General features: G+C 40.6%; 1 protein-coding gene across 5 annotated transcripts in view; it reads right to left on the minus strand.

Annotated features, from left to right (window-relative positions):
- Window positions 1-25,433, minus strand: part of ARHGAP26 (Rho GTPase activating protein 26) — a 407,506-nt gene that overhangs the window by 248,134 nt on the left and 133,939 nt on the right. For all 5 annotated transcript variants that reach the window (XM_084884972.1, XM_084884975.1, XM_084884973.1 and 2 more), the window contains exons 10-11: window positions 23,440-23,534; window positions 8,374-8,452 (exon numbers count right to left, since the gene is read on the minus strand). In XM_084884972.1, the coding sequence (XP_084741098.1) occupies window positions 8,374-8,452; window positions 23,440-23,534 (174 nt within the window). The remainder of the gene's footprint in view (window positions 1-8,373; window positions 8,453-23,439; window positions 23,535-25,433) is intronic.

Here is a 25,433-nt window from a genome sequence, read left to right on the forward strand (position 1 = left end):
CTAATATGCAAAGTGACCAGGAGTTGGATTGCTCGCTATGATGTGTGCTGACCACTAGGGGATGATGCAGAACATAGCAGGTGATCAGCAGCTGCAGTGGGGAGCTGAATGAAGGAAGGAAGAGTCAGGGAAACTGGCGGAGGGGGGGGCGGGGGGGACCACATCGTGGTGCCAGTGTGCAAGGGCAGGGGGAGAGTGGGGGCGGTGGGGACACCTGATCATCCCTGATCATCAGCCAGGTGTAGGGGACCCTAACCATGCATGGATTTCATACACTGGGCCTCTAGTTAAACTATAAAACCTCACTAGGACATTTCTATGCTTACTTCCTGTATGCTTGCTTAATGTAACCATATTGACAGAAAGTTAACAAAACTGGTCTTCCTAGGTGTAGGAGATGTAGTAAAATACAAAAGTCAAGGTCCTTGCCTTCATGGATTTCTGTTTAGAGTGCCCCCAAAATTACCAGGATCCAAATCAGTGAGCAAATAAGTTCAGCGACAGATTACAAAGCAGAACCCAATTCAAGTCATTGCCTCAAAGTTAATTCAATGAGTAATGTGTGCTTATTATGTTTCACAGAACTCCACTAATTATTAAAGGCAAAAGGATATGATTAATCCCTGCCCACAGTAAATCATCTTCCTGGGATGAGAACACACAGAGGTATAAATTAGATGGACAAATTAATTGCCTGAATCATTGTCCATTCACATGTCTGGGATAGTCAACAACTACTAGGAGAAAGATGGCATTCATTTCTGCAAAGTAGTTCTAAGAAAGAAAATTTAAAGTATTCCAATATATTTCAACACTAGGCATCCCCTACCCTCTGCCAAAAAAAGTAAAATAAAATAAAAAATCCATGTCACTTTACCCCAAACATGTTGATGACTTCCTTAGTCTGACTAAAATAAAGTTCTTTTTAGATTTATGGGGTAAGCAAAAGTATTAGCAATGATTAATTATAAGAGGGCATATTTCTAACCTATCAAAGGAATCTTAGTTCAGTTTCTGATTCCATTCACATCTCTCTCTTTCTTTCTCTCTCTCTTAAAAATAAAGAGGTAAAGGTGGGAGCGGGGGGGAGAATCTCACTTTTCTGGGCTTTGAGTCAAGACCACACAACACACAGGAGCAATGGCAGCTCTCTGGGACTAGCCAGGGCTATGCTCCTTCAGCGTGGCCTTTGGCTGTAACCACTATACTGCATGCCTATACTATTTTTCCAATGACCAAAAAGGAAGATTTTTAAAACCATGCTGAAAATGATTTTGCTTTTAGGATGTGTTTACTTGTTCGCATGGTTTTTTTCCAGGATGATGGGCAGGGTTTTTGGGAACACACCTAAAAAAAAAAAAAAATGAGGTCACACTGGCATCATGAACCACATTTGAGACTGATTTAGCAAACCCAAGGATAATTTTTCAGAAATGCTTATCTTGTTCCACACCTCAGCAGAAAGAACACCACCTAATTCATAGACTTCCTAATATTCAAAATGCCTCCAGCTCCTCTGTTCATGTATTTTTCTAAATGATATCATTAATTTGACCACTAACAAATATCACCATTTTATGGCTTTTAGAGTGGAAAAGAAAGCTGTAGCAATGGATGTAAGAGCCAGTTCAATCATTCAATCAAATGAACAAAGTCATTCCAGAAAAGATCTTTCTTTATCAACTGCTTTTCCCATGGGAGGAGGGGAGAGACTAAAGCTAATCCAACCATATAATCTCCACTCCCATGAATCACTGCCATATCTGAGAAAAGGCCAACAGTAATTGGTGCTGTTTCTAGAGATGGGCCGTCACACTGCAGAATGTCTATTAAGGTCATATTATAGCCATCAAATATCTTTAAACCAACAACTATAATATCGATAATAAACACAATTAATTATGCAAGAAAGAATATATGATGTTGAGTAGATAGGTTAGAAGACAAAATGTGCAAAAGAAATAGATGTATTCTAAGAAAACCTATAACCCTGGCCAGGTGCCTCCGTTAGTTGAAGTTCGACACGTACACCAAAGGTAGTGGATTCAATTCCAGGTCAGGCCACATACCTAGGTCGTGGTATGTGATCCCATTGTGGTACACACAGGAGGCAACTAATAGATGTTTTTTGCTCACATCAATTTTTTTTCCTCTCAAATCAATAAAAATATATCCTCGGGTGAAGATTAAAAAAAAAAAGAAAGAAAAAGAAAATCTACAAACATGAGATTAAGTATATATCACAGCACCTTTGGAAGAAGATAGAAACATGTGATTTGATTGCAGAAAGATATGAATTATTACCCAGGTGGAGGGAGGATACGGACAACAGTCCCCAAATACACCCAAACGTGGAGACAGAGATAGGGGTGCTGTCCTGATGGGGGATTTGGTCTATCTGGACATCTGCTGATGGTAATGTTCCTTTAATAAGCCAAACCTCTAACCTGTCCCAGTTTAAATGAAACTAAAGAGATATGACAACGAAATGCAATGTGTGAGGGAGAATACTTTGGGTTGGGTGTGTATGACTTGGCAATGACAGGGAGCTGGTAAGGATTCTAATCTGCTTTCTTTTAGCAAACATGCTTACTAGCAATATGCAAAGAGGGGGGGAAAAGGTAATTTAGTTATTGGGAACTGACAAGAGAAAATTGGATATCTCTAAAATTTCTCTCAGCTATACTGCATATAGTATTTATGCACCTTAAATTAAGGTTTCCATGTCCAATTTAATATGGAAAGTCATCTAGTCCCAAGCCTGTGATAATGGCCACAGAAGATTAAAACGAAATCTTATGAGGCTACAATGGCGATTCCATAGCTTGTCAATCCAGATTTAATAGAAAGTAAAGAAACTCCACCAGAATCCTTTCAAAACTCTGATTAGGTAGCTTGGAAGCTTGTTGAGGTTTTTGTTGTGGCAGATTCAAATCTGTATGTATTATTTAATTTTATTATTTTATTATTTTACCTGCATTGGCTAGACTTCCAGTACTATGAGGAATAAGAGTTAAATGAACATCCTTGCCTTAGTCCTATTCTTAGGGGAAAAGCATTTCATTTTTCACCATTAAGTATGATGTTCATGTAAACTTGCATAACTTTTGCTCTTGGCCAAGTATTAAAGGGCAAGCTCTTTGAATATGAAATGTAATAAAATTTAGATATCAGAATAAGGGGAAACTGTGTCATTTTTGCCCACCCAATGTAAACTCCTTCCTCCTATAACAATGTTTTGGTTTTCCCACAGGGGAAATCAACCTTTCTCCATCATTATGCAGTTCTAGTGCAGTGAGCAAGTAAGTAAGGTATGTAATCCATCTATCTCATCCTCAAGTCCAAGAATTTAATTCAATAAAATTCAAATATGAGACTTCTTTGTAATTACATAACCTCTCTTTCCACTGGACTTATACATCAGGGATCAACAACAATGGCCCATGACTGAAATCTGACTCTCTGTTTTTGTAAATAAAGTTTTATTAAAACAGAGCCACACCCATTCATTTACATACAAGATTGCTTTTGAGTTACAACAAAGTTAATTAGTTGTAAAACCAAAAATATTTACTATCTGGCCCCTTACAGAAAGAGTTTCCTAACCCTTGTTCTTAATAATAAGATGTACACCTGGAATAGTTAGGAAGAGTATCACCAGTACATGGAAAGAACCCAATGGAAATGAAGTCAACACAAAAGAAAAAACTAACTCCAAATATTATGAAAGTTTTCAAATTCAGATGGGCCAGAACTGTTAGGCTCCAATATTTTTCAGTTATATAAGCCTATCAATCCAGCTTTTTCCCAGGCAAGTCTGAATTGGGTTTCCATCATTTGAATTCAAATTGACATTACATAATGCTCACTGTAGGAACACAACTCTGATTTCTTCCTCCATTATCTATACATCAATAGCATAAAGACATTCGACATTTCTTTAGACTAGAATATCACTGAGTGCTAAAACCTATACTTTATATAATGATTAGCTAAAACATGATGAAATCAACTGATTTGAGGGTTTGTTTGTTTTTTAACCAGCCATCTTGAGTTGTTCTTGAACAATGATAAAACAAAAAGAATGGAAAACCTAATTGATCCCTTCTCCCAAGCCTAACACTAAATAATCAAACATAGGTCAACTGGGATATAAATATAAAAATGAAAGAGAGGTGTCACAATTGACATCTCCCTGAATTAAACAAGGGAAACACTCTGAAACCAACTAGGAAAAAGGTGTTTTTTCCCTTACCAAAACCAAAACTCCCAAGAGAACAGATTTACTAGTAACTAATTGGGGAGATGGTGATTAAAACTTTCTAATAAGTTTCTAATTGTCTACTGAGTGTATGTCACCAGTAATGTTCCCTACAGGCTCTCAGCAATGGGAGACAAAATTAAGCCTAATATTCCCGCCAATTACACAATCATCATTTGCCTGTAGTTATCTCTCTCTCTTTAGAGAACTATAAAACACATAGTGGTATGGTTTCAAATGCAAGCTATATGCTCCTCTGAGAAAAATAATTTTATATTATGTTTATAAACAGAATTATTTTGTATTTAAACTTGTTTTAATGTGTACATTCTGAAGCAAGGAGATGTTTTAACAGCACAGCTTTCCATCTGCAGAAGCCAGATGTTAATCTATGGGAAAACTGAAGTGATTAATAAGACCAATTATACACGGAGAACTAATATCAACTGGTGGGAAAAGGGAGGAGAGAGAGGCTTAAAACGGAGTTGGTGGCAAACAAACAATAAATCCCATCAATAATAGTGGGCTTTCCAGCCATGCTAAGAATAGTATGCCTTGACAGGATTTTTCTTCCTGGGTATTTCCTCCCCTATGATTCACGAGAGTCAAAGAAAGTATTATAAAAATGAACTTTAGGTTTCTTAGGAGAAAATTTCTCTCGATTAAAATGAAAAACAAATATGCTTAGGACTAGACATGGATTCAAATTCTAGCTTTGCTACTTTGACAGAGACTTTTCACCAGTCCACTGTATTTTTGCTCTTTTTCCTTGAAGTGATAAGATGCCCTGGGGACTGGGTGGGCCCATAGCTGCTTATGCACAGCTTGGATTTCCCATCCTTCTTTGCAGATTGATTTGGCCCTACAATTATATATGGACCAATGGAAGTGATATGTGCACCTTCTCAGTCTGGGATATTTTCATCTCCATTATCTGGCTGGAAAATGGCAATGACTGGAACAACCTGGGAAGCCATGGTTGAGGATGGCAGAACAACCCTGTAAGCATGGACTGCTCACTTCTGAGCAATGAAGGTAAAATAAACTTTTATCTTATTTAAGCCCCTGTACTTCAAAGTCTCTTTGTTATAGCAACCTATCCTGTATCCTACTAAAATAGCTAATTATATCTATACCACTTGGGGAAAGTGATTTAACCTCAGTTTCCTCATCTGTGAAATAGAATCACAATATTTATTTTGTAAGGCACTAAGATAAATAAATGGATTAAGAGATGTGCCAAATATGTGCCTTACACCCACACAAAAGTGCTCATGTAATGGTAGATGACAATAGCAAAGATGAAGGACTAGTTAGGAAACTGCTTTCAAAGGCCTTTGAAATCAAGCAGCTACTGTGCCCACAAAGCCCTAAAGGCAGAAACGTGTATCTGCTTTTGAGTTTCTATTAGTAATAACATAATGAGGGAAAAATCAGGAATATTTTACATTTTATCCCAGGAAAAGAATTCAAGTTAAATGATGTTTGATTAGAGTTTAGCACTGTGCCAAAATTTTTAAATAATTCTTAAATCATGCTATTAGTGGATATTATGCAAATACTAGTTATTTGTTTATGTTTACTTGATTGGACTGAGTTCCATCTATACTAATAATCTATACTAATAATAAACATGCAAATTATCTGTTACAACGTCATGTCATGACTGGATCAGCAGGCTGCATCCCTGCCCCTCTGCCCAGGCAGCTGCAAGGCCTGGGGTAGGATAGGATACAATCTAGGATAGGATACAATCTGAGAGGATATGAAAGGAGAGGGAAAGGAGGGCAGGCCTGTACACAGGCTGAGAGGAGAAACAGAAATACAGAAAGGGAACAAGAAAAAAAATGCAGGAATGGAAAAGGGAAGGAAACTCGGGGCTGCATCCGGAGAGAGTGGTGACCTTGGGGGAGGAGGAGAGCAGGTGTGCCCAGAGAGAGGCAGGGTGGTAGCCCCCAGCGCAAGTCATTGGCAGGGAGGCGCTTATGGGTCCAGGATAGAGTGGTGGACAGTTAGAGGCCTTCTGGACGAGGCACTCCTGCTTCGTGGTGGCAGCAGCAGCACCAGGCCTTGCAGGCCTCAGCCACACTCGCTAGGTTGGGTGTCCTGGGCAGCGAATGGGAGCAGGACCAGGGAGGCGGGGGAAGGGGAAGCAGCAAACACCTGGCTGAGGCTGAGCCCTGGGCTGGGAGTTAGCAAACCCGCCCTCCCCCCAATGGAAGCTTTAAGAAGGGAGGGAGGGAAGGAAGAACTTTATAAAGGAGTCAGTAGAGAGCAGAGTTAAAGAAGGAAAGACATGTATCAATGAACTGTAGGAGCTATAATGAAAATCAAGTATAGTTGTGAACTGGGGACAGATTTTTAAAAAGGAGTCAGAAAAAAAAGATAAATGATAGTGAATAATTAGGCAGATAGGTAGATAGATATTAAAACAGTAGAATTAAGTAGAGAAGAATGTATGGGAAAGGTAGGATGAGAGAAAGAAGGAAGGAAGAAAAGTTTTAAAGGAGAGCTGGTAGAGCTTAAAAGGAAAATGGGAAGAAAGAAGAAATGGGGGGGGGGGGGGGGGGAGGGAGCAAAGCAGGTCCAAGGGACCAAGTGAAGAAAAAAATTAAGGTGGGAAGGAAGGAAAAGGGGAGGGAAGGGATAAAGATAAAGAAAAGAAGGAATATGGGGAGGGAGAGAGGGTAGGAGAAAGATGGGAAGAAGGATGATGGAATAGAGGTATGAAATAAGGAAGAAAGAAAAGTTTATAAATGATAAATCAGTAGGAAAAAGTGTGACATAAAGGAGAGAGAAAAACTGTGTGAGAGGGAGCAGCCAATAAGGAAGTCAAAAACAATTGTGTGTGTGAAGGGGATAAGATTTTTTAAAATTTAATAGGGGTGACCAGGCCAGTAGGGGATGGCAGTTAGGGGGATCAGGCAGGTAGGCAGGCAGAGTGGTTAGGAGCCAGAGGTTCCGGATTGCGAGAGAGATGTCCAACTGCCAGTTTAGGCCCAATCCCAAGCCTAAACTAGCAGTTGGACATCCTCCGAGGGCTCCAGGATTGGAGAGGGTGCAGCTCGGGCTGAGGGAAACACCCACCCCTGTGCACAAATTTCATGCACCAGGCCTCCAGTATTTATATAAAAAAAATAGCTGAGCAGAAAGGTCAATTAATCAATATAGATCAGATAACCAGGGTAGGCTGAAAAAGAGACACACAAATGAACTGGAATCACCCACACCAGATACCCAGCTTGACACAGAGAGTTCTATAGTCAGTGAAGGCCATGGCATGATGTCCCCTGCATACATTTTACCTCCTCTGGATAGTGCTTTTGCAAGTAATAATTACTGGCCCTCTGAGAGTGTGGACTCTTTCTATCTTTTACTGGTAGGCCATGGTTAAACTGCCCTCTTAGGATTTCTGCAACCTTGCCACTTGCTAAACGCTGGGGTTGTTATCTTTGGCATCAAGATCAGAAGATTACCCTGACTCTAGGGACTTCCCCAGGGCTTTTGCGTGGGTCTCATATGTCATAAGATGCAGGAAAACCACAAGATTACACCACCCAGCAGAGGCCAGCATCTCTAAAATGGGAGCATGGATCATATTACCAAACTTAACCCCTTCCATGGACCCTGATAACTCCACTGTGTATAACGGGATGTTGGCTACTATGGCAAAAGGAGGCTGAACCAAAATGGAGTGAGAAAAGATACTGCACAATCTATATACACTCTTAGGATCATTTATCTATTAAAATGGGATTGAAATAATGCTTTGCATCCTACTTCATGGAGGTTATCAATAAATATTCAGTAAGCTAAACTGGACTCTGCCTTCTCTAAGAGCCTTAAGGGTGCGACAACTGTCTCAGTGAAGGGTAAATGTCATGCAGAACCCACGCCACAGAGAGAGAGAGGCCACAGCTCAGGGCCTGCACCCAAACAGAAGCAAGATCTACATATACAAACATCAGCCCAGGAATGAAAAACTCCCTCCAGTACATGAGTCTCGAGACCCCCCAAGGCACTGGAGCACCAGCAACAATCACACTGTACTAGAGAAGCAGCAAACAACTCAGGACCTTTAATCCAGCTCTATTTCCCTGAATTGTACTTACCGGCTCCCGGCCATCCATGGCTTCCATCCAGAGCCTCCGATCCTCCTCCGACAGAGCCTGCATGGTGATAATCCCCGGCCTGTGGAGATAGAAAGACAAGGATATGAAGCCAGGTAGAGAGATCCTGACGAAGGTGAACTTAAAGAAACACCCACCGCCACAGAAGGAGAGATCCCTAGAGATAACAAGGAAGAGAGGCACACCTCTTGGCTTTTCTGAGCCATCTTCCAGTCTCAGAGAGCAAAGGCCTGGTCCTAAATTCCTCTCTATAAGCCCATGTGCCCAGGGAGGTAGGAAGAAACACAGAAGACATGACTCTACTCAGAGAAGGACACAGAGAAGTAAAGAGATGCTTTTAGGCCTTGTTTGTTCCTTGAGATCTTATTTATTCCTGTTCTCCAAAATGCTTCACAGAGTGACTAGGGGGAAACATCCAAGCTGGAGAAATGTGGGTGTCTCCTAATAGTTCAATGCTTCTAAACTGCTTTTGACATGGAGAACTTTTATGGAGGTAATCGGCTTTGTAATTATGCTTATAGTAAGACTATAGTATTTGTGTTGTTTTTGTTCATCCTCACCTCACCAGAGGATATTTTTTCCACTGATTTTTGTAGAGAGGGTATAAGGAAAAGAGGGAGGGAAAGAGAAAGAAAGAAGCATCAATGTGGGAGAGATCAACCGGTTGCTTCCCACAAGTGTCCCAACCTAGACCGGGAATGGAACCTGCAACTCAGGTACATGCCGTAGTAGACTGGGAACTGAACCTGAGACCCTTTGGTGTGCTGTGCTGACTGATGCTCTAACCATTTAGCAACAATGACCAAGGCAAAAGGATAGTATTTTTTAAGTGAATACTTGCTATGTCAGATGGTAAAGTTTTACATGCATTTGCTCTTTCACCCTCTCAGTGAAATCTGCTTGCTCTTTCAAATTGAGCACAAACCCTCCAGAAAGCATACACACAATATCAATGGTGTTTGTGGAGTTCCAACTACCGATGGCACTCCAGGAGAAGAAGCCTGTGCCATACAAATGAACCTGGGAGAAACCTACGCTCATTAAAGCAGTTATTTACTTAGGATCCACAGATGGGTCCCAGAGAGTCCATAAACCACCTTTCCCCCTCTAAATGTCTACATATTTTTCTGTAAAAGCAATTCCAACTATCAGATTGTCAAAGAGGACAGCAACCCATAAAGTTAAGAATTGCTTTTATAAACTCTCATCTTGAAAGTTTGAGAAAGCCTAAACGGGAGGAAGAGGTACACTGTAGAAGAATTAGATCCTGCTACCCTCTGAGTCCACAGCACTGCTGAGGATCACAGAGCAGCACAATAGTGAGACACATGGGGCTCTGCCATGCCCTGAGCACCACCAGCCCAGGCCCCACAAGCACCAAAGTCTGTTCATTTAACCCACCAACAATCACTGCTCCTGGCTTATTTCCATGGTTCCAATGAATATGCTAGACCTATTTATGTTGAAGATATTTTAAATATCACATACCCTTCTCTCATTGATCATTCCTCAATGTCCCCCAAGAAAAATAAGTTTTCAAAGATATATTTAGGTACAGATGGGTTGGGGATTTGAGGAGCACTGGTGTGAGGGTGTCAATGTATGAGTTCGTTAATGAGTGTGCGTGTGTGCGTGTGTGTGTGTGTGTGTGTGTGTGTGTGTGTGAGAGAGAGAGAGAGAGAGAGAGAGAGATGGATGGCGGGGTGGGGGTGGGCGAGAGGGTGGGAAGCGGATGGATGAAATGGTACACTGAGCATGAGAGGCAGATGATAGGACAGACACTCATTCCCAAGAGGGCGGTCATTCTTATTGTTACAGAATTTACCAGGCCACTGAAAAAAATATGCAGGAAAAAAACATTTATTTCTAGACATTTCACATGTACCAGCACAGGAGTCAGGAGAATGTTTCTCTCTAAATCCTGAGCAAAAACATGGAGGAAGCATTCCCTTTTTATATCTTTCTAGCCCTTTGTCTCCCAAATAAGGGTTTTCCAGTCTCACTTACAAATTCTTAAGGAGCCCCATTACTGGAGCCTTGAGACCACAACTAAAGGCCTGGCCTGGCACCAGCACTGATATTATAACTCTGTCTGGGGATGGTTTATGGCCTTTCTAAATTGGTAGTAAACAGATCTTGCAGGACCAGGCAATTAAAGGGGCACTGGCTGGACTATAGGCTAATAAGAATGTGCATTAGGTTAATGGTGCAGATTCAAATTGCTAGCCCCCTAAAAATGTCTCATTTTCCCCATCATTATGATGGCTACAGTGGGTACTGGCACCCTAACACAAGCATGACTCTGAAGATATAACTTCTCTCTCCACCAGCACCTGTCAGGGGTCTCCCTCCACTTCTCAGAAATTCTCATTCTCAGAACTAAGGGCCCATTCAGTGTGCCAGATGCACTGGGTGTCTGCAGAGCTGGCAGCCACCATTCCACAGAGATAACCCTACAGTTTGGGGACATAGTGAATTGCTTATACCCTTCCATCTTTCAAACAGCTAAGTACAAAGCATTAAGGTTTTGAAATTAAAAGACTACAAAGCAACTGTCCACTGTAGAACTCTCAAGTCCCTGGACCTGATCTTCCAGTGTTAAAGTGTTACTGGCCCAGTGATTTCAGAATAGGGCATTCCCTTCAAACAGAGATTCCCAGCCGAACCCCACCTTCCTGAATCTGAACTTCTGGACTGGGCCTATGAACTTGGATTTTAACCAACTACCCAGGTGATCCTGATGTACAGTCTGAGGCCCAATGCCATGGGCTTCCCACCCACCCCCGCCTTTTCCTTCCTGTTCTCCCTGCCCTGGAGAGCAAAGCCACCCTCTTCTCCACACTGGAGTCACGTAGACAGTATTCTCCAAGTAACTTCCTGCTCGGTGCTCACCAGCAAACAGTGAGACCACAATGCCTAGCATACCAAGATCTTAGGGACCTTGCAAATGTCACATCAACTTCATGGCACACAGTGTGAAATTTCCACTCAGGGCTGCAAAGAGGAAGTTCAGACAAAATCTGAGATTGAAGGGTGAGCCACTTAGCCTTAGTAACCAGAAAACTTAAGAAGATTTGTTTTTTGTTTTTTAAAATATATTTTTATTGATTTCGGAGAGGAAGGGAGAGGAGAGAGAGATAGAAACATCAATGATGAGAGCGAACCATTGACTGGCTGCTTCCTGCACGCTTCCTACTAGAGATTGAGCCTGCAAACCAGGAATGTGCCCGTAACCGAATCAAACCCAGGACCCTTGAGTCCACAGATCAGTGCTCTACCCAAACTGGCTAGGGCAAGAGGATTTGTTTTCATTTCAAGAAGAAATATCAAAACACAAGTTCTTTTGCACATGTAGTGGAGAAGTAAACAAAATGTTCAAGTACCTCCTGCAAGTGCCTTAATGAACTCCTTCAAGGGGTCAAATGAGATTGAACGGTAATAAGCTCTGTAAAACCAAGAGTGTATCATAAGTACAAGGGCTCAGAACACCACTCTAGACTAATCCAAAAAAAGCAAGAATCCAATAGTGTCCAGTTTGACTGTGGCTTTTTTTCTACAGCAATAGCCCTCCACTTTTTTCTACCTCAAAATGCCCAAGAGATGGAAAGGCAATGAGTTTCGGGGTTTTTTAAGAACACAAAAAGCACTAACTATAACAAAAAAAATATGGATAAATTGTACTTCCATTCATCAAAAGATAGCATTAAGAGAGTAAAAAGACTAACTACAGAGTAAGGCAAGATATTTGTAATTTATATCTCCAATAAGGCTCATATTACCCAGAAGATGTAAAGAATGCCAACCAATAAATAAAAAATGAACAACCCAATTAACAAAATGCATAAAAGACTTGAATAGACCATAAAGGAAGACAAACAAATGGCCAAGGAGCACAAGAAATTGGACTCAACATGATGACTCACCAGGGAAATACAATGAAAATCACAATGAACCATAACAAACTCTCTCCTGAATGGAGCTCATTCAAAGACCATCCATACCAACTCCTGACAAGAACGTAGAGCCACTGGAACTCTCATACATGCTGGTAGGAGATTAAATTGATAAAACCAAACAAAAGTAAACATGGACCCACTCTATGACCTAGCAATTCTACCTCTAGACATATACCCATGTGAAATGAGTGCATATGTCCACCAAAAGACACATTCAGGAATGCTCACAGTTTTATGCATTATGGCCAAAATTTTCAACAACAAAAAAACTAATATCCATCAATAAGAAAATAAATCGTTGTATATTTAAACAATGGAATATCACACAACAATAAAATAGAATCAAATATTGCTATACACAACATCAAGAATGAATCTCATAGGCATAATAATGAGGGAAAGAAGCTGGACACAAAAGACTATAGAGGGTATGTTTCCACTTCTATGATGTTCAAACACTGACAGACATCAGAACAGTAATTTCGTTTTGGGGAAGGGATATGGGCAATGAATGGGGTGTGGACACAAGGATACATGCTGGGCAACAGAAACTTGATCTGGGTGTTACACAGGCAGAAGGTGTGTGTGTGGGGGGGGGGGGGATGGGGAACAGGGAGGCAAGGGGTCGGTGATTAGGATACAGACTTAAGGTTTTAGGCATCTTGTTGTGATTACACCTTAATTAAAAATGTTTTTTAAATACTATCAACAATAAAAATATATTTAAAAAATAAAAAGTGTTTTTAAGTAACTTGGGCTCACCAGTTATTCTAAGTCTAGTGCTTCCTTGTTGTGTAAGCCTAGTGGACTAGTAACTGAACTATGCTATTCTTCTTTAAAATGCAAATTTTAAGAATACCTACCTCATGGGGTTAAATGAGAGATGTATAAGGCATTTCAAAGGGTCAGACACACATTATATGCTCCCAAAATTAGTTATCACAGGGACACATGAGGTGGGAGGGAGGAGGCAGGGTGGCAAGTGTGGGGTAGGATCAAAATTATGGAGGGACATGGACATGTGTGTTCGTTTAAAAAGGAAAAGAAAAGAACCACAGGCACTTCTGATTCTCATGACCCCACCCCCAAAGCCCTCACCCACAGAGAGCCCTGAAAATCACACCCCTACCAGAAAGCAAACCAGGCCAAGTGCTGAAGTGGCATGCAGACTCTGCCATTGCAACCATTTCCTCCTGAGTGAAGCATCAAAGTTCTCTTTTTCCTGATAATTTATAAGGACAAAGGTGCCTTGAGCCAATTCTAGAAAATCTGCCAAGGAGCTCCCTCTACCCACTAGGTGAGAAAAGGAACAAGGGACATACAATCCTTTCTAGAGCTCAAGCCCAAGGTCCTACTTAGGAGACAGCACTTTATTTTTGCTCAGAATCAGTCTTTGCTTACTGCTCTATCTGGATCAGCTTGAGGATCATGATCAAGGATCTGCAATTTTCTCTTAGCTGGTACCTGCCTATCACACAGGGGCGATGCAGAAAACAGTTATTCATCTACCACAGGGTAAAGTGCTACCCACCACCATCTCTCCTCCAACCCTGGCCTCCAGAAACAGCCCACAGAAAGCTATACTTGGTTTAGCAACACATCTAAGAGCCGGGACCACTGATGTCAGCTCAGAGCCTTTTCATCAGCCAAGAACAAGCAGAATCACAACCAGCCCTGACTCCAGGGTTACTCGACAGCTTTCCTACTCATATCTTATTCCTGAATCTGAGTCAACAATAGTGATCTCAGTGGCTTGGCAATTTACCCACTTCCTACTGGACAAGGAAATGCTATTACTAACTCCACCCCACTGAAACAAACACACTCAGAATCTAACAGTACTGTTCTTTCTAAATAAACCTCCAAAGAGCTAGGATTTACTCATTCATAAGACTATAAATCTTATATTGGCAAGAGCTTGTTCCCAGATTCCATCCACACTACAGTAATTTAAGGGTCAAGTTCAGCGTAAAAGGAGGATGGTGACACCCACAGAAACACATGTTCTCACAGCCTGTGTTTGAAACCTGCCTCGCTGTGTTTATTTAGGAAGAGGAAAATGATAAAAACTTGGAGAATGGGGCTGCCATGCACAGGTGAAAGGGCTGTGCGAGTAACAGGGAGAAGTGGTCCTTGCCTCTGAAATGCTCCTGGGAAACTGATTTCTAACAGATCCTGGATGAGAGCTCAAAGCTCAATAAATCTTCATTTTCACAAACATATGGCAGAAATTCGTTCACATAAAATAGGGCCAAATCCATGCAGAATAAACTTGAAGAATGACATCTCTTCCATGTCTGCCTAAGAGACTGTAGGCTCAAATGTCGATAGAGACCAGGCAAGAAAGCAAAATGAGAGAAACTGGGTAAGAAGTTCTTCACTGTCCAAACAAAACTGGGTTTGGTCTCATTTTCATTAAAACATGCAGTCTTTTGTTTTTATTATTTTGCACTCTTACTTTTTGATAGAGACATGGGGACAAAGGAGTAGTTCCATGAGAAAAACAACAGTGGAAAGACAAGGCAAAGTGACAACTGTCACCTGTCGTCATGGTGGAGAACAACAGGGAATGGTGGGGACTATAGCCAAGTGAAAAGGCCAAACCCCACCTAGCAGAAACTTCATCATTCAACTCTACAAATAGCTGATACATGGGATGGCAAGATCAGCATTTACAGATATTTTCAATTTTAAGATGTTGCCTCAAACACTACTCAAGCCAAACCAAACATCTCTGGCCCACCAGTTTGTAACTTCTGGTGGCTGTGTCTGTCTTTCTTTGCTGCTCTCTACTTGAGCTCCACTCCAGGATATCATGGCATGTTATAAAGTCATCTCATGCATAAGGACCAATAATGATGCATGCGTGTGTTCTTGGTTAACCTAAAAGTCAGACACAGCAAAGTATCTCCAGTTCATCAACAAAGGAGGAACCTGGGCTACTTTCCCCTCTTTCTCAACACTCAGGACCTACTGTCATCACTAAAGGACAACATTAATCTACTCTTTGGAGATAAAAAGTTATGACTCTGCACAAACTATGCATATTCTGAAATAATGGAAAGTCCCTGTCCATTATAGAACTTTGTACACGAGAAGAATATATAACATGCCATGAGAACCTGGGTGGGTTCCAGGTGCGAGAAAAAAAGTGAGAGAGAAACTGGAAGTTGCAAACTGGTGGCCCACATAATGTAGCTAAGATCTATTGAATGTTTCTTATGGGCAAGCACTGTGCTAAGGATTTTATGAGGATTATCACTTATTTGTCACAATAACTACATGAAGTAACTACCATCACTATACCTCTTTTAAAAAACTGATACTCAGAAATCATTTGCACAATGGCACACCACAAGTAGGTGGCAAAGCCTCCACTTGAACCCAGTCTGCCTGACTTTAAAAGAATGCCCACAACTTAACCACAATGCTGTACTGCCCCCAAGTGCATGCAGTGTATGTCCGAGATCCAGGGCTACAGCTCCTTAGGAGGAAAGAAGCACCTCTCCCTCCACCCCTCTCTCTCTCTCTCTCTCTCTCTCTCTCACACACACACACACACACACACACACACACACACACACACATAGTTTTTAGAATAGAAGCAGACTTCTAATTAATTATTTAGGAAGGACCTCATCCTAAATGAAAGAATGCCTCATAACCTATAGCCTATAGCACTGACCTCCTGGGAGAAAAGATCCTACGGTTATTACAATAGCAGTAATCAAGTCATCTCATGCCTGAGGAAAGGTTCTATAAATTGTTATAGATTAAGTATGGCCAATCACATCAGATAATTCCCTACATCTTTATTTTAAAGTAGAGTGAAGTCACAAACCGCCAGAAAGCCCAGATGAAAAAAATCTTTGTGCATTAAGTTGCATGGTTCTTCCACATACCAGCTATCGATTGAGAACCTATCACATGCCAGCCATAATGCTAGGCACTGGGGACACAGGAGTAAGCACATTTTAACACACCACACCAGGAAAAAACATTATTAATTACTGAGATGAGTAAGACTCGGGAAGAATGCAAGCACTTGTTACTATTGTTCATAACTAACAATGATAAAATATTCTAATTCAAGAACTCTTCTAGTTCATTTAGGAATTTTTTTTTTTCATTATTACTATTCTATCTCGTGATAAATAGAAATCCACATAACTAGAATTTACTAATTGAATTGTCTCTTCTCTTCATATTTACATAACAGAAAAATTTTGGTTTAGATTTGCTTAAATTAAACACTTTATATACAGAAATTGGAAAACAAACTGGTATACCAAATCAGTACCACCACAAATTTCACTCTGCAGACTAAAGCATCAAAATAAGGTTGATTGGTTTCATACCACAGTCCACTAACAACCAGATGCCATTCTTCTTCTTTTCTTTTTTTTTTAAATATATTTTATTGATTTTTTACAGAGAGGAAGAGAGAGAGATAGAGAGCCAGAAACGTCGATGAGAGAGAAACATCGACCAGCTGCTTCCTGCACACCCCTCACCGGGGATGGGCCCGCAACCAATGTACATGCCCTTGACCAGAATCAAACCCGGGACCTTTCAGTCCGCAGACCAACGCTCTACCACTGAGCCAAACCGGCTTCGGCCCACATGACATTCTTATTTAAAACATAATCAAACAGCAAGTACTCTCTAATTATTAAAAATAAATGTAAAGCCCTGACTAGTTTGGCTCAGTGGATAGAGCGTCAGCCTGCGAACTGAAGGGTCCCAGGTTCGATTCCGGTCAAGGGCATGTACCTTGGTTGCAGCCACATCCCCAGTGGGGGTTGTGCAGGAGGCAGCTGATTGATGTTTCTCTCTCATCAGTGTTTCTAACTCTCTATCCATCTCCCTTCCTCTCTGTAAAAAATCAACAAAATATATTTTTAAAAAATAAATAAAAATAAATGTAAATGACAAGTTCAAATGATAAAAATTCCCAGAACTTCTCAACTAAATTACTTTAAAGAACAGCTAAAAAGCAATCCAGAAAGTATGATGTTTCTCCCTGGCTCTGCCCCCACCCAAGTCATGGAAGTCAGAGCAGTATAACACCCTCTGAGGAAGGAAAAAGCCATTTCCTCTCTGAAATGTCATTGGCATTGAGACCAGTGCTCTAATCCAACCAGCAGGAAGGCAAAATCAAATATTATTTCAAACAAGGGGTGAGAAGGGGAGGGGAGGGGAAGTTTAAAACCAGGAAAAATGGATTCATCTGTTGCAAAAGATAAAGGCGCATTGCACACGAGGACCAGGAGGATTGCCTGGTTCTCATCACACGGAACAGCCGAAATCACTCCGCTGTTTTCTTCACCATCCTCAGTACACAGACACTGCAACCAAGAGCCTGACACTTCAGAAATCAGGCAAAATGTAATGTTTGCACAGAGACTAGATTAACTATGCGTGCTTGCTTTTGCAGGAAAATGGGTATAAAATGATTCATCATGAATGGGTGGGAAGAAAGGATTTCTAGGGAAAGAATGAGTCACTCAGAATACCTTTGTCTTGAGAAGTAATAGTCACCTGATGATTTCTTCTACAGAAATCTACACACACACACACACACACACACACACACACACACACACACACACACTGCTCTGACTCCTGTCAATGTATGAAGTTTAGCTAATTTTCAGCTGGAAGCCTGGTGGTAACTAATACACATACAAAACTGCCATCTAGTGGTTGAGGACTGAAACAAAGTGTGTTACATAAGATGCTTCTTTTTGGAAAACACAATCTCACACGCACACAATCTCACAAAGACACACAAGCAAGTGCATGCGTACACACCACATACCAAACTGAAAGTAATAGCATTATTTTAACTTCAAAACTAGTATGGTTTCCTTTTGAGATCAGACATTGGAAAGAGCATAAGACTTTATCTTGTGCAGGAAATATATCTGTAAATAACAAGTTGTCACATACATATTTTAAAAAATGGAATCTTCCTGTAGTAGCTAGCCCCTTTGTACATTTAATACACCTGTATTTTCTCTCAACTTACAGGTGAATAGAAAATTAATGGCACTATAAGAAAAGGATACCATCAGGATAGAAAAAAAAATGGACTCAAAGATATACCCACAAAAGCTAAGGTCCACCATAAGGACAATGAAGTCCCAGGTTTTAGGGGAGAGAAAAAAATCCAAAGGCACAATCTTTTCCAAAACAAAACTGTATCTGGAGTAAATATTAATGCATTCCATCTTTAGAACAAGTCTGCAAGATAGGTATGATAAGCCCCTTCTAAGATGTTGATATGATTTAACCACCTGCCCAAATTCACATAGTAAGGGGATGATCCCAAATTCAAATTCAGAGCTTCTTCAATCTTTTACCTGCATCATGCAACCTGCTATAAAAACATACTTGAAATAAAGGTGGTGACATATTAGAAGGTTTAAATAGGTTTTTCAGATCCTCCATAATCTTTCTATCCTCCACTATCCTTATTGTAACCAATCTTCCATTTTCCTGGGGGAGTTTGTGCTATACAAACATGCAGACCATATGTGTATTTGCTGAAGTTTTAGTTTAAATAGCAACTAACATGATTAAGCTCCTGTAGTCTCTTTCACAACAGTTCACTGAAGTCCCAACGGGAAAATAATGTAACTCAAACATTGCATTACCTTAGAAAAATAAATTAAATAGTCACATGCACACCATGCTGTATTAAAGCTGTATAACATGATGTTACTCTGTCTCTGGAAGCAAATTACTGGAAACAGATATTCAAAAATGAACAGAGGTATATAAAACATGCCTAATTATACAACCAGCCAACCAACTGAAAAGAAAAGTTTGCATACTATGAAAACAAAGAAAAGTTCGCACACTATGCAAACACAGGACATGGTGGGAAGATAAGAAATGAGGTGACAGTGGGTATGGCATGCCTCACTAGGACTGGTCCAGAGGACAGCTGTCCCTATATTAGTGGAAAGCTTGCAAAAGGAAGACTTCATATTTGATTTGAAAGAAAAATCAGATGATGACTTTTAAGAAACAAAGTCCAATAGATTCATAGTGCTTCATTAAACTTTACATTTTCATTGTTGGTAAAGTCTCTGGCATATAATGATGCTAAATAAATGAGGGAAGGAGGGAAAGAGAGGAAATGAACTCAGGGTATTCCAGTCATGCCATCATTCTCTGTAAGAATGAAAGGTAAGGTCCCTCTGTTGCATTTTCCCCATAGCATTCTGGCCCTCCAATTTTGCTGGAATACTCAACTCTCTCTCTCTCTCTCTCTCTCTCTCTCTCTATATATATATATATATATATATATATATATATATATATATATATATATATATATATATATATATTTATACACACACACACACACACACAGAGTATATGCCTTTAATTACATGAGTGTGTGTATGTGCATTCTATTCTCAGAGGTAAATTTCCTGAAGGCAAGGACTATGCTTGTCTTGGTCTCCATTACACCCCTAGCACCAAGTACCTAGGTCCCCTCTAAGACTCCAAGTACCTTTGCTGCCACTTCTGGAGTGCCAATGCTGGGGAAGGAGCCTTGAACACTCCAAATAATATCTCCAAATGTATGGACCATTGGAGGTAACTAGTCCTGTAAACAAGAAAGCATTCCAATCGTTTCCTTTCCGCAAGTATAAACACAGCCCCTTAGAAGCTACATTGATTCAGTGCCTCAAAAAATAAGGCTTTTTTCCTATTATTTTCCAAACAGTTTAGTGACCCCTCCTGGAAAACATCTGGGAGAAAACAACCATGTGTTACTTAACATCTGTGAGAAATCTCTTAAAAATAAACCAATCCAGGAATACTTGGAGATGACTACCACCAGGATCCTTTAGCTTAAATATTTTCCTTACATTTGCTCATTAATATCCATGAGATGCTGCATGGGAAAGTTAATCATTTAAAGTGACTGAAGACAGATGCTGCCAAGTATTAGCAATTCACAGGCCACTACCACTAATTCACATGCTACCTTTCCACGAAGCCCATTTTCTAATTTTTATTTTTCAATTACAGTTGACATTAAATATTATTTTATATTAGTTTCAGGTGTATAGCAAAGTGGTTAGACAATCATATAATTTGCGAAGTGGTCCCCCCCACAGATGAAGTCTCCTTTTCATTCAGGAATTTTACACTAACCTCTCTCCAAAAGAGCTGAGATACTTTCAGGGGGAAAAAATGATAAATTTAGTCTTTATTCAATTAGCCAATATAAAAATATAAATCTTGAAATGCCCCTTGCTACCTATTAGAAGTGCTAGCCCTGGAAGGGGCAGTCTCTCCCTATTCAGAAAGGTATTTAAGGTGTCAAAACACCAAACTATATGGAAAATAAAAATTACAAGTACTACAACAGAACCATGTACACACATCCTGCTTATTAAGAGGAGATTTAGCAGCCTCATTCTGTACCCCTCAATTCATGCCAAAGGAAAAGAGGCAGCAACGTAGAAGAAATCAACTTCCCAAATCCACTCAGAATGCTGAATGTGACACGTCTGCTCCCCGATTATAATTGGGATTTGCAAAGCTTTTGTGGGCATAGTAAAGGGGGAGGTGGTATGAAATGTCGACAAGGGTAGAAATGGAGAGTTTTAACTGCCTAAAAAGCAACAGTCAACAACTTCTAGAAAACATCTGAAGGAGAAAACACAGAAAACAATTCAGCGTCAAAAAACATCACTGAGTTTGCACTCTGTCTCACAGAGAGCTACAATGCAAGGCATGTCCTCTCCCAAACAGCCATGCAGAGAAACGACCATCTCTAGGAACTATACATCTGACCAGCACCAAACAACTGGCCCCACTTCCAAACAGACACATTGTCTTAACTTCTTTCATGGAGGTCAACAATATGAATCCCCCGCTTTAGAACCGAGAAGAAAGATGTCTACAAGTGCTTAAAGCAACTTGATTTAAGATTTATTTAAAATCAAGAATAACCAATTTTAACTTGACACGCACTTTTTACAATCCCCCTGGCTACCCCAACTTAAGGTACCCCTCCATACAACCCTTCTCCACTACCTTTCCCTCTCATATACCAAGCATGGTGAAAGGCTAGGGAACTTTCTTTTCTCTACAAATTGTATATATTTCTCTTGCATTTAGAGTCTAGTTACTTAACAATAAATAATAACAGTTACCCCGGCCAGTGAGTGGTGCTAAATGGTTAGAGCATTGACCTCAGTGCCAAAGGTGGAGGGTTTGACTGCTAGTCCCAGTGCAACCAACTGATGTATCTCTCTCACACATTGATGTTTCTCACCCTCTCTCTCTCTCCCTCTCTCTCCCTCTGTCTCCCTCTCCCCCCCTCCCTTGCACTCTCTTTAAAAATTAATGGAAAAATATCCTCGGGGAAGGATTAATAATAATCCTATATAAAAGACCAGGGACCATAAGAAGCATAATGATCGGAACAACCTATCGACCAGTCGCTATGAGGTGTATTGACCACCTCTTGGTCCCTCCCTGCAGCCTGCAGGCTCTGATCACTGGATGGCCAATGGAGAACTAAGGGGAACCAGGGTGGTGGTGAGATGGGGCTGAGGACTGGCAAGCAGGCGGAAGGCAGACCTCTTGGTCCCTCCCCAGGCCCATAGGCTCGGATCATGGTGAACAGGGAACCACTGGGAACTGGGGTGAGCGGCAGTGGGGCAGGACTGGGGAGTAGAAAGCAGGCGGAAGATCGCCATGATCATAGGCTAGACCTAGGGACCCTACCCATTCACTGGGCCTCTAGTAATAATGATAACAGCTAATACTTGTTGAGCATTTATTATTTACCATTCTGCTAAGTATTTTTATATGCATTTTCTTCCTAAATCCTTACAATTCTAGGAACTAGGTACTATTTCATCTTAATTTTCCAGATAAGGAAATTAAGGCCCCAGAAAGATTAAGTAACTTGCCCAAGGTCACCTGGCTGCTGAACAAAGTCAAAATTTAGATCCAGGTTGCTGGACTAGAGAGCCATAGTTGTAATGACTAAACTGCTAAAGAGGCAGTTATTTCCATGAACTTCTCACTTAGGCCAAAAGGGCATGTTCTCTGCCTGGGAGCTCCAGCAGCCTCCAGCAGCCACAGTGCAGACACACATCCTGGTACCAGAAGGGGTCCCACACCTGCCACACGCAGAGGGGCACACCCCAGGTGGTACTTCATTTCTGGATCCTCTAGAGCTGGAGCTAAGTGGCCATAGGGAACGTCTCAAGGAGGGGGAAAGTACTGGCTTATCAAAAATGGTGTGGCTTTTTCATTTAATAAAGGGGAGAAATCAAGTGGCATTATAGGAGAATCATACCGGGATTTAAGGATCTTCCTGATAGCACTGCTAATCTTAAACAGATAGCTCAAATAAGCTGAGCACATGGCTTTCTTTGAAAGAATTAACCTGTTGCCAAGGAAAGTGTCTCTAAAAATTGGAATGTTGTCAAACTAGCTTAACACCATGAAATGGTACGACTTAATGAGACACTATAAATCTTGAGGAATAAAACACAAAGTTCTCTCTCCAAAGACTGTGATTTCACAAGTGGGTTGCTATTGTCCCTGGGTGGGCAAGCACAAGCGCACACACACACACCCTCACACAGGGGTAGGTGAAAAGCTGTAACTAAAAGCTGACTTTCTTTTTAATTGAGGAAAATGTCTCCCCGCCCTTCCCTTTATGCAATTCCTTTTGAATCATTTTATTGAATTTAAAAAAGTAAACATTTCTTTAAAGTAAACAAATCTCAATAGCTGATACAGTCATGTTAAAGCGTCAGTTTTATTTAAACATCTATTCAACCTCCTGAGACAAAACACACATTCCTACTAAGACAAGGAACCTTCACACTAAAATAAAACCAACCAACCAACAGCTCAGTGCTGAACCAAAAAATTTGAGGAGGTAACACGAATCCTTAAAAATCAGCAACAAGCCGGAGTCTATTCCCAAAGAATATTAAAAGGTGGAGAAGGAAAACAGGAAGTTTTGACTGAATGGAAAAAGATACGATATCCAAATTCAGTAGCATTTGTTCCTGGGAAAAGTGTGACAGCTACTCACCTGTCTACTGCTTCTACGTCAAAGCAAAACCTCTTCTCAATAGAGTCTGTTTTCCGCCGGATGCAGGATTTGAGAATGATCGACTCGTCTTCTCCCTGTTAGGAACACACAGACTATCACAATGAGGCCAGATTATGGGCTCTGCTTCCCTCCAGAACAAACATGCCCCATGGACAGGACTGATCATTTCCTCTTCTCAAACCTGAATGTGCATGAACACAGGAGGTAAACAGTTGATCATAAACCTTCTCAGGCGGCTAAAATTTGTCAACCATCTTCTACTTGGAGACAAATGTCTTTAGTACTGGTAGATCATGATAGTCCAGCATCAACTCATGTTACATTAAATTCTTGTTGATATTATTTTAAGTAGGCTTAACCTGTAGATTTGACATGAGTTGAAACAAAATGACCTTGAGGTTTCCTCCCAACTCTGAACTTCTTGGGTCTTGGTTCAGTTGTCACTTCTCGGGAAAGTCAAATACCCTTTCACCAGTTCACACAGCACTGTGTGCCTCTCCCTCCCTCAGAGCACTGATCACAGCTGAAATTTCCCATGGATACAAGCAATGACTCAAATGACATATCTCTCTTCATTGGACTCTAAGCTTCCTGAGGAAAGGGACTGTGTCTGCTTTTGCTTACTCTTGTACCCCCAGAGCCTAAACAGGCCTTGGACTAGAATAGGCACTCAACAAATGTTTTAACAGATACATTGAGATATAACTAATGTGTGATAAACTGCACACATTTAATGTGATCAGTTTTATGAGTTTTGATGCCTGTATACATCTGTGAAATCATAACCACAATCAAGCTAATGAATATACCCATCATCCTCAAAAGACTCCTGCTGTTCCTTTGTAATCCACCTCTGTACCCCAAAAACATTGAATGTGCTTTCTGTCACTATAGGCAAGTTTGCATCCTATATAATAAAGAGCTAATATGCTAATTAAACCGAACAGCCGAACAACCGTCCAGACGAACTTCCAGATGTAGCCGAAGCTATAAGGGCTGAGGCAGCTGGGGCTGTGAAGGCTGAGGCAAATGTGGCTGCAAGGGCCAACCCCCTTTTACGAATTTTGTTCATAGGGCCTCTAGTATTCTACAACTTTACAGAAATGGAATGCCCTTTTATGTCTGACTTCTTTCACTCAGCATGATCCTTTTGCAACTCTTTCATGTTGTGCAAACCAAGAGTTTATTTATTTTTATTGCTGAGTAGTACTCCATTGCACAAATGAAATGCTATGGTTTTATCATATAGCACTAATATCTTCTCTTTCTCTCATGCAGGAATTTGTTAAAGATCCTGTTTCTCCTGCATGTCCCAATCTTTCTTGTTCTAAACTAGGGAGGAAGTTAGTAAACTTGCCTAGTTTGTTGAAATAATAGGAAATGTGACTGCATATGGTAAAACTAATCTCGCACTAATATCCAAAAGTACACAAAACACAGAAGACCTTGGAAGAGATAGTTTATATTCACAGCCTTACATCTATTGGGTTTTACTGAATAGCTAAGATTAAGTTCTCAGATTGAGAACTGCTCCTTCAACACTGTGTAAATGTATGAGTGTAAACGCCCAAACACAAGGGATTCTGACCATGTTGATGTCTGACTATACTTCAAATTGAATGAACATGGAACAGCTTCTACTTTGAAAGCTTATAGAGAAATGTCCCTGGTAAATGGGAGGGAACAAGGAAAATATAAAATATTGTCAAATATAAGAAAACAGAAGATTCTGTTCCAAAGATGGCTATATATCATATCAAGAAAAATATATAAAGACAATCTGTTCAACTGCCCATGGTTTAAAAAAGTGGGGGATGCAGACAATAATCACTTAAACAGATAAATGAAAAGTTAGAAGTGACAAAAACTAAGTTGTGTTACAAAAGCCTAAATTAAAGAGATTTGACCTGGTCAAGAAGGTCAGCAAAGGTTTTCCTAGGCTTGGACTTGAAGGATTCATGCGATAAGACCAG

The sequence above is a fragment of the Pipistrellus hanaki genome, assembly GCF_964339955.1.
Source record: "Pipistrellus hanaki genome assembly, chromosome: 5".
NCBI lineage: Eukaryota > Metazoa > Chordata > Mammalia > Chiroptera > Vespertilionidae > Pipistrellus > Pipistrellus hanaki.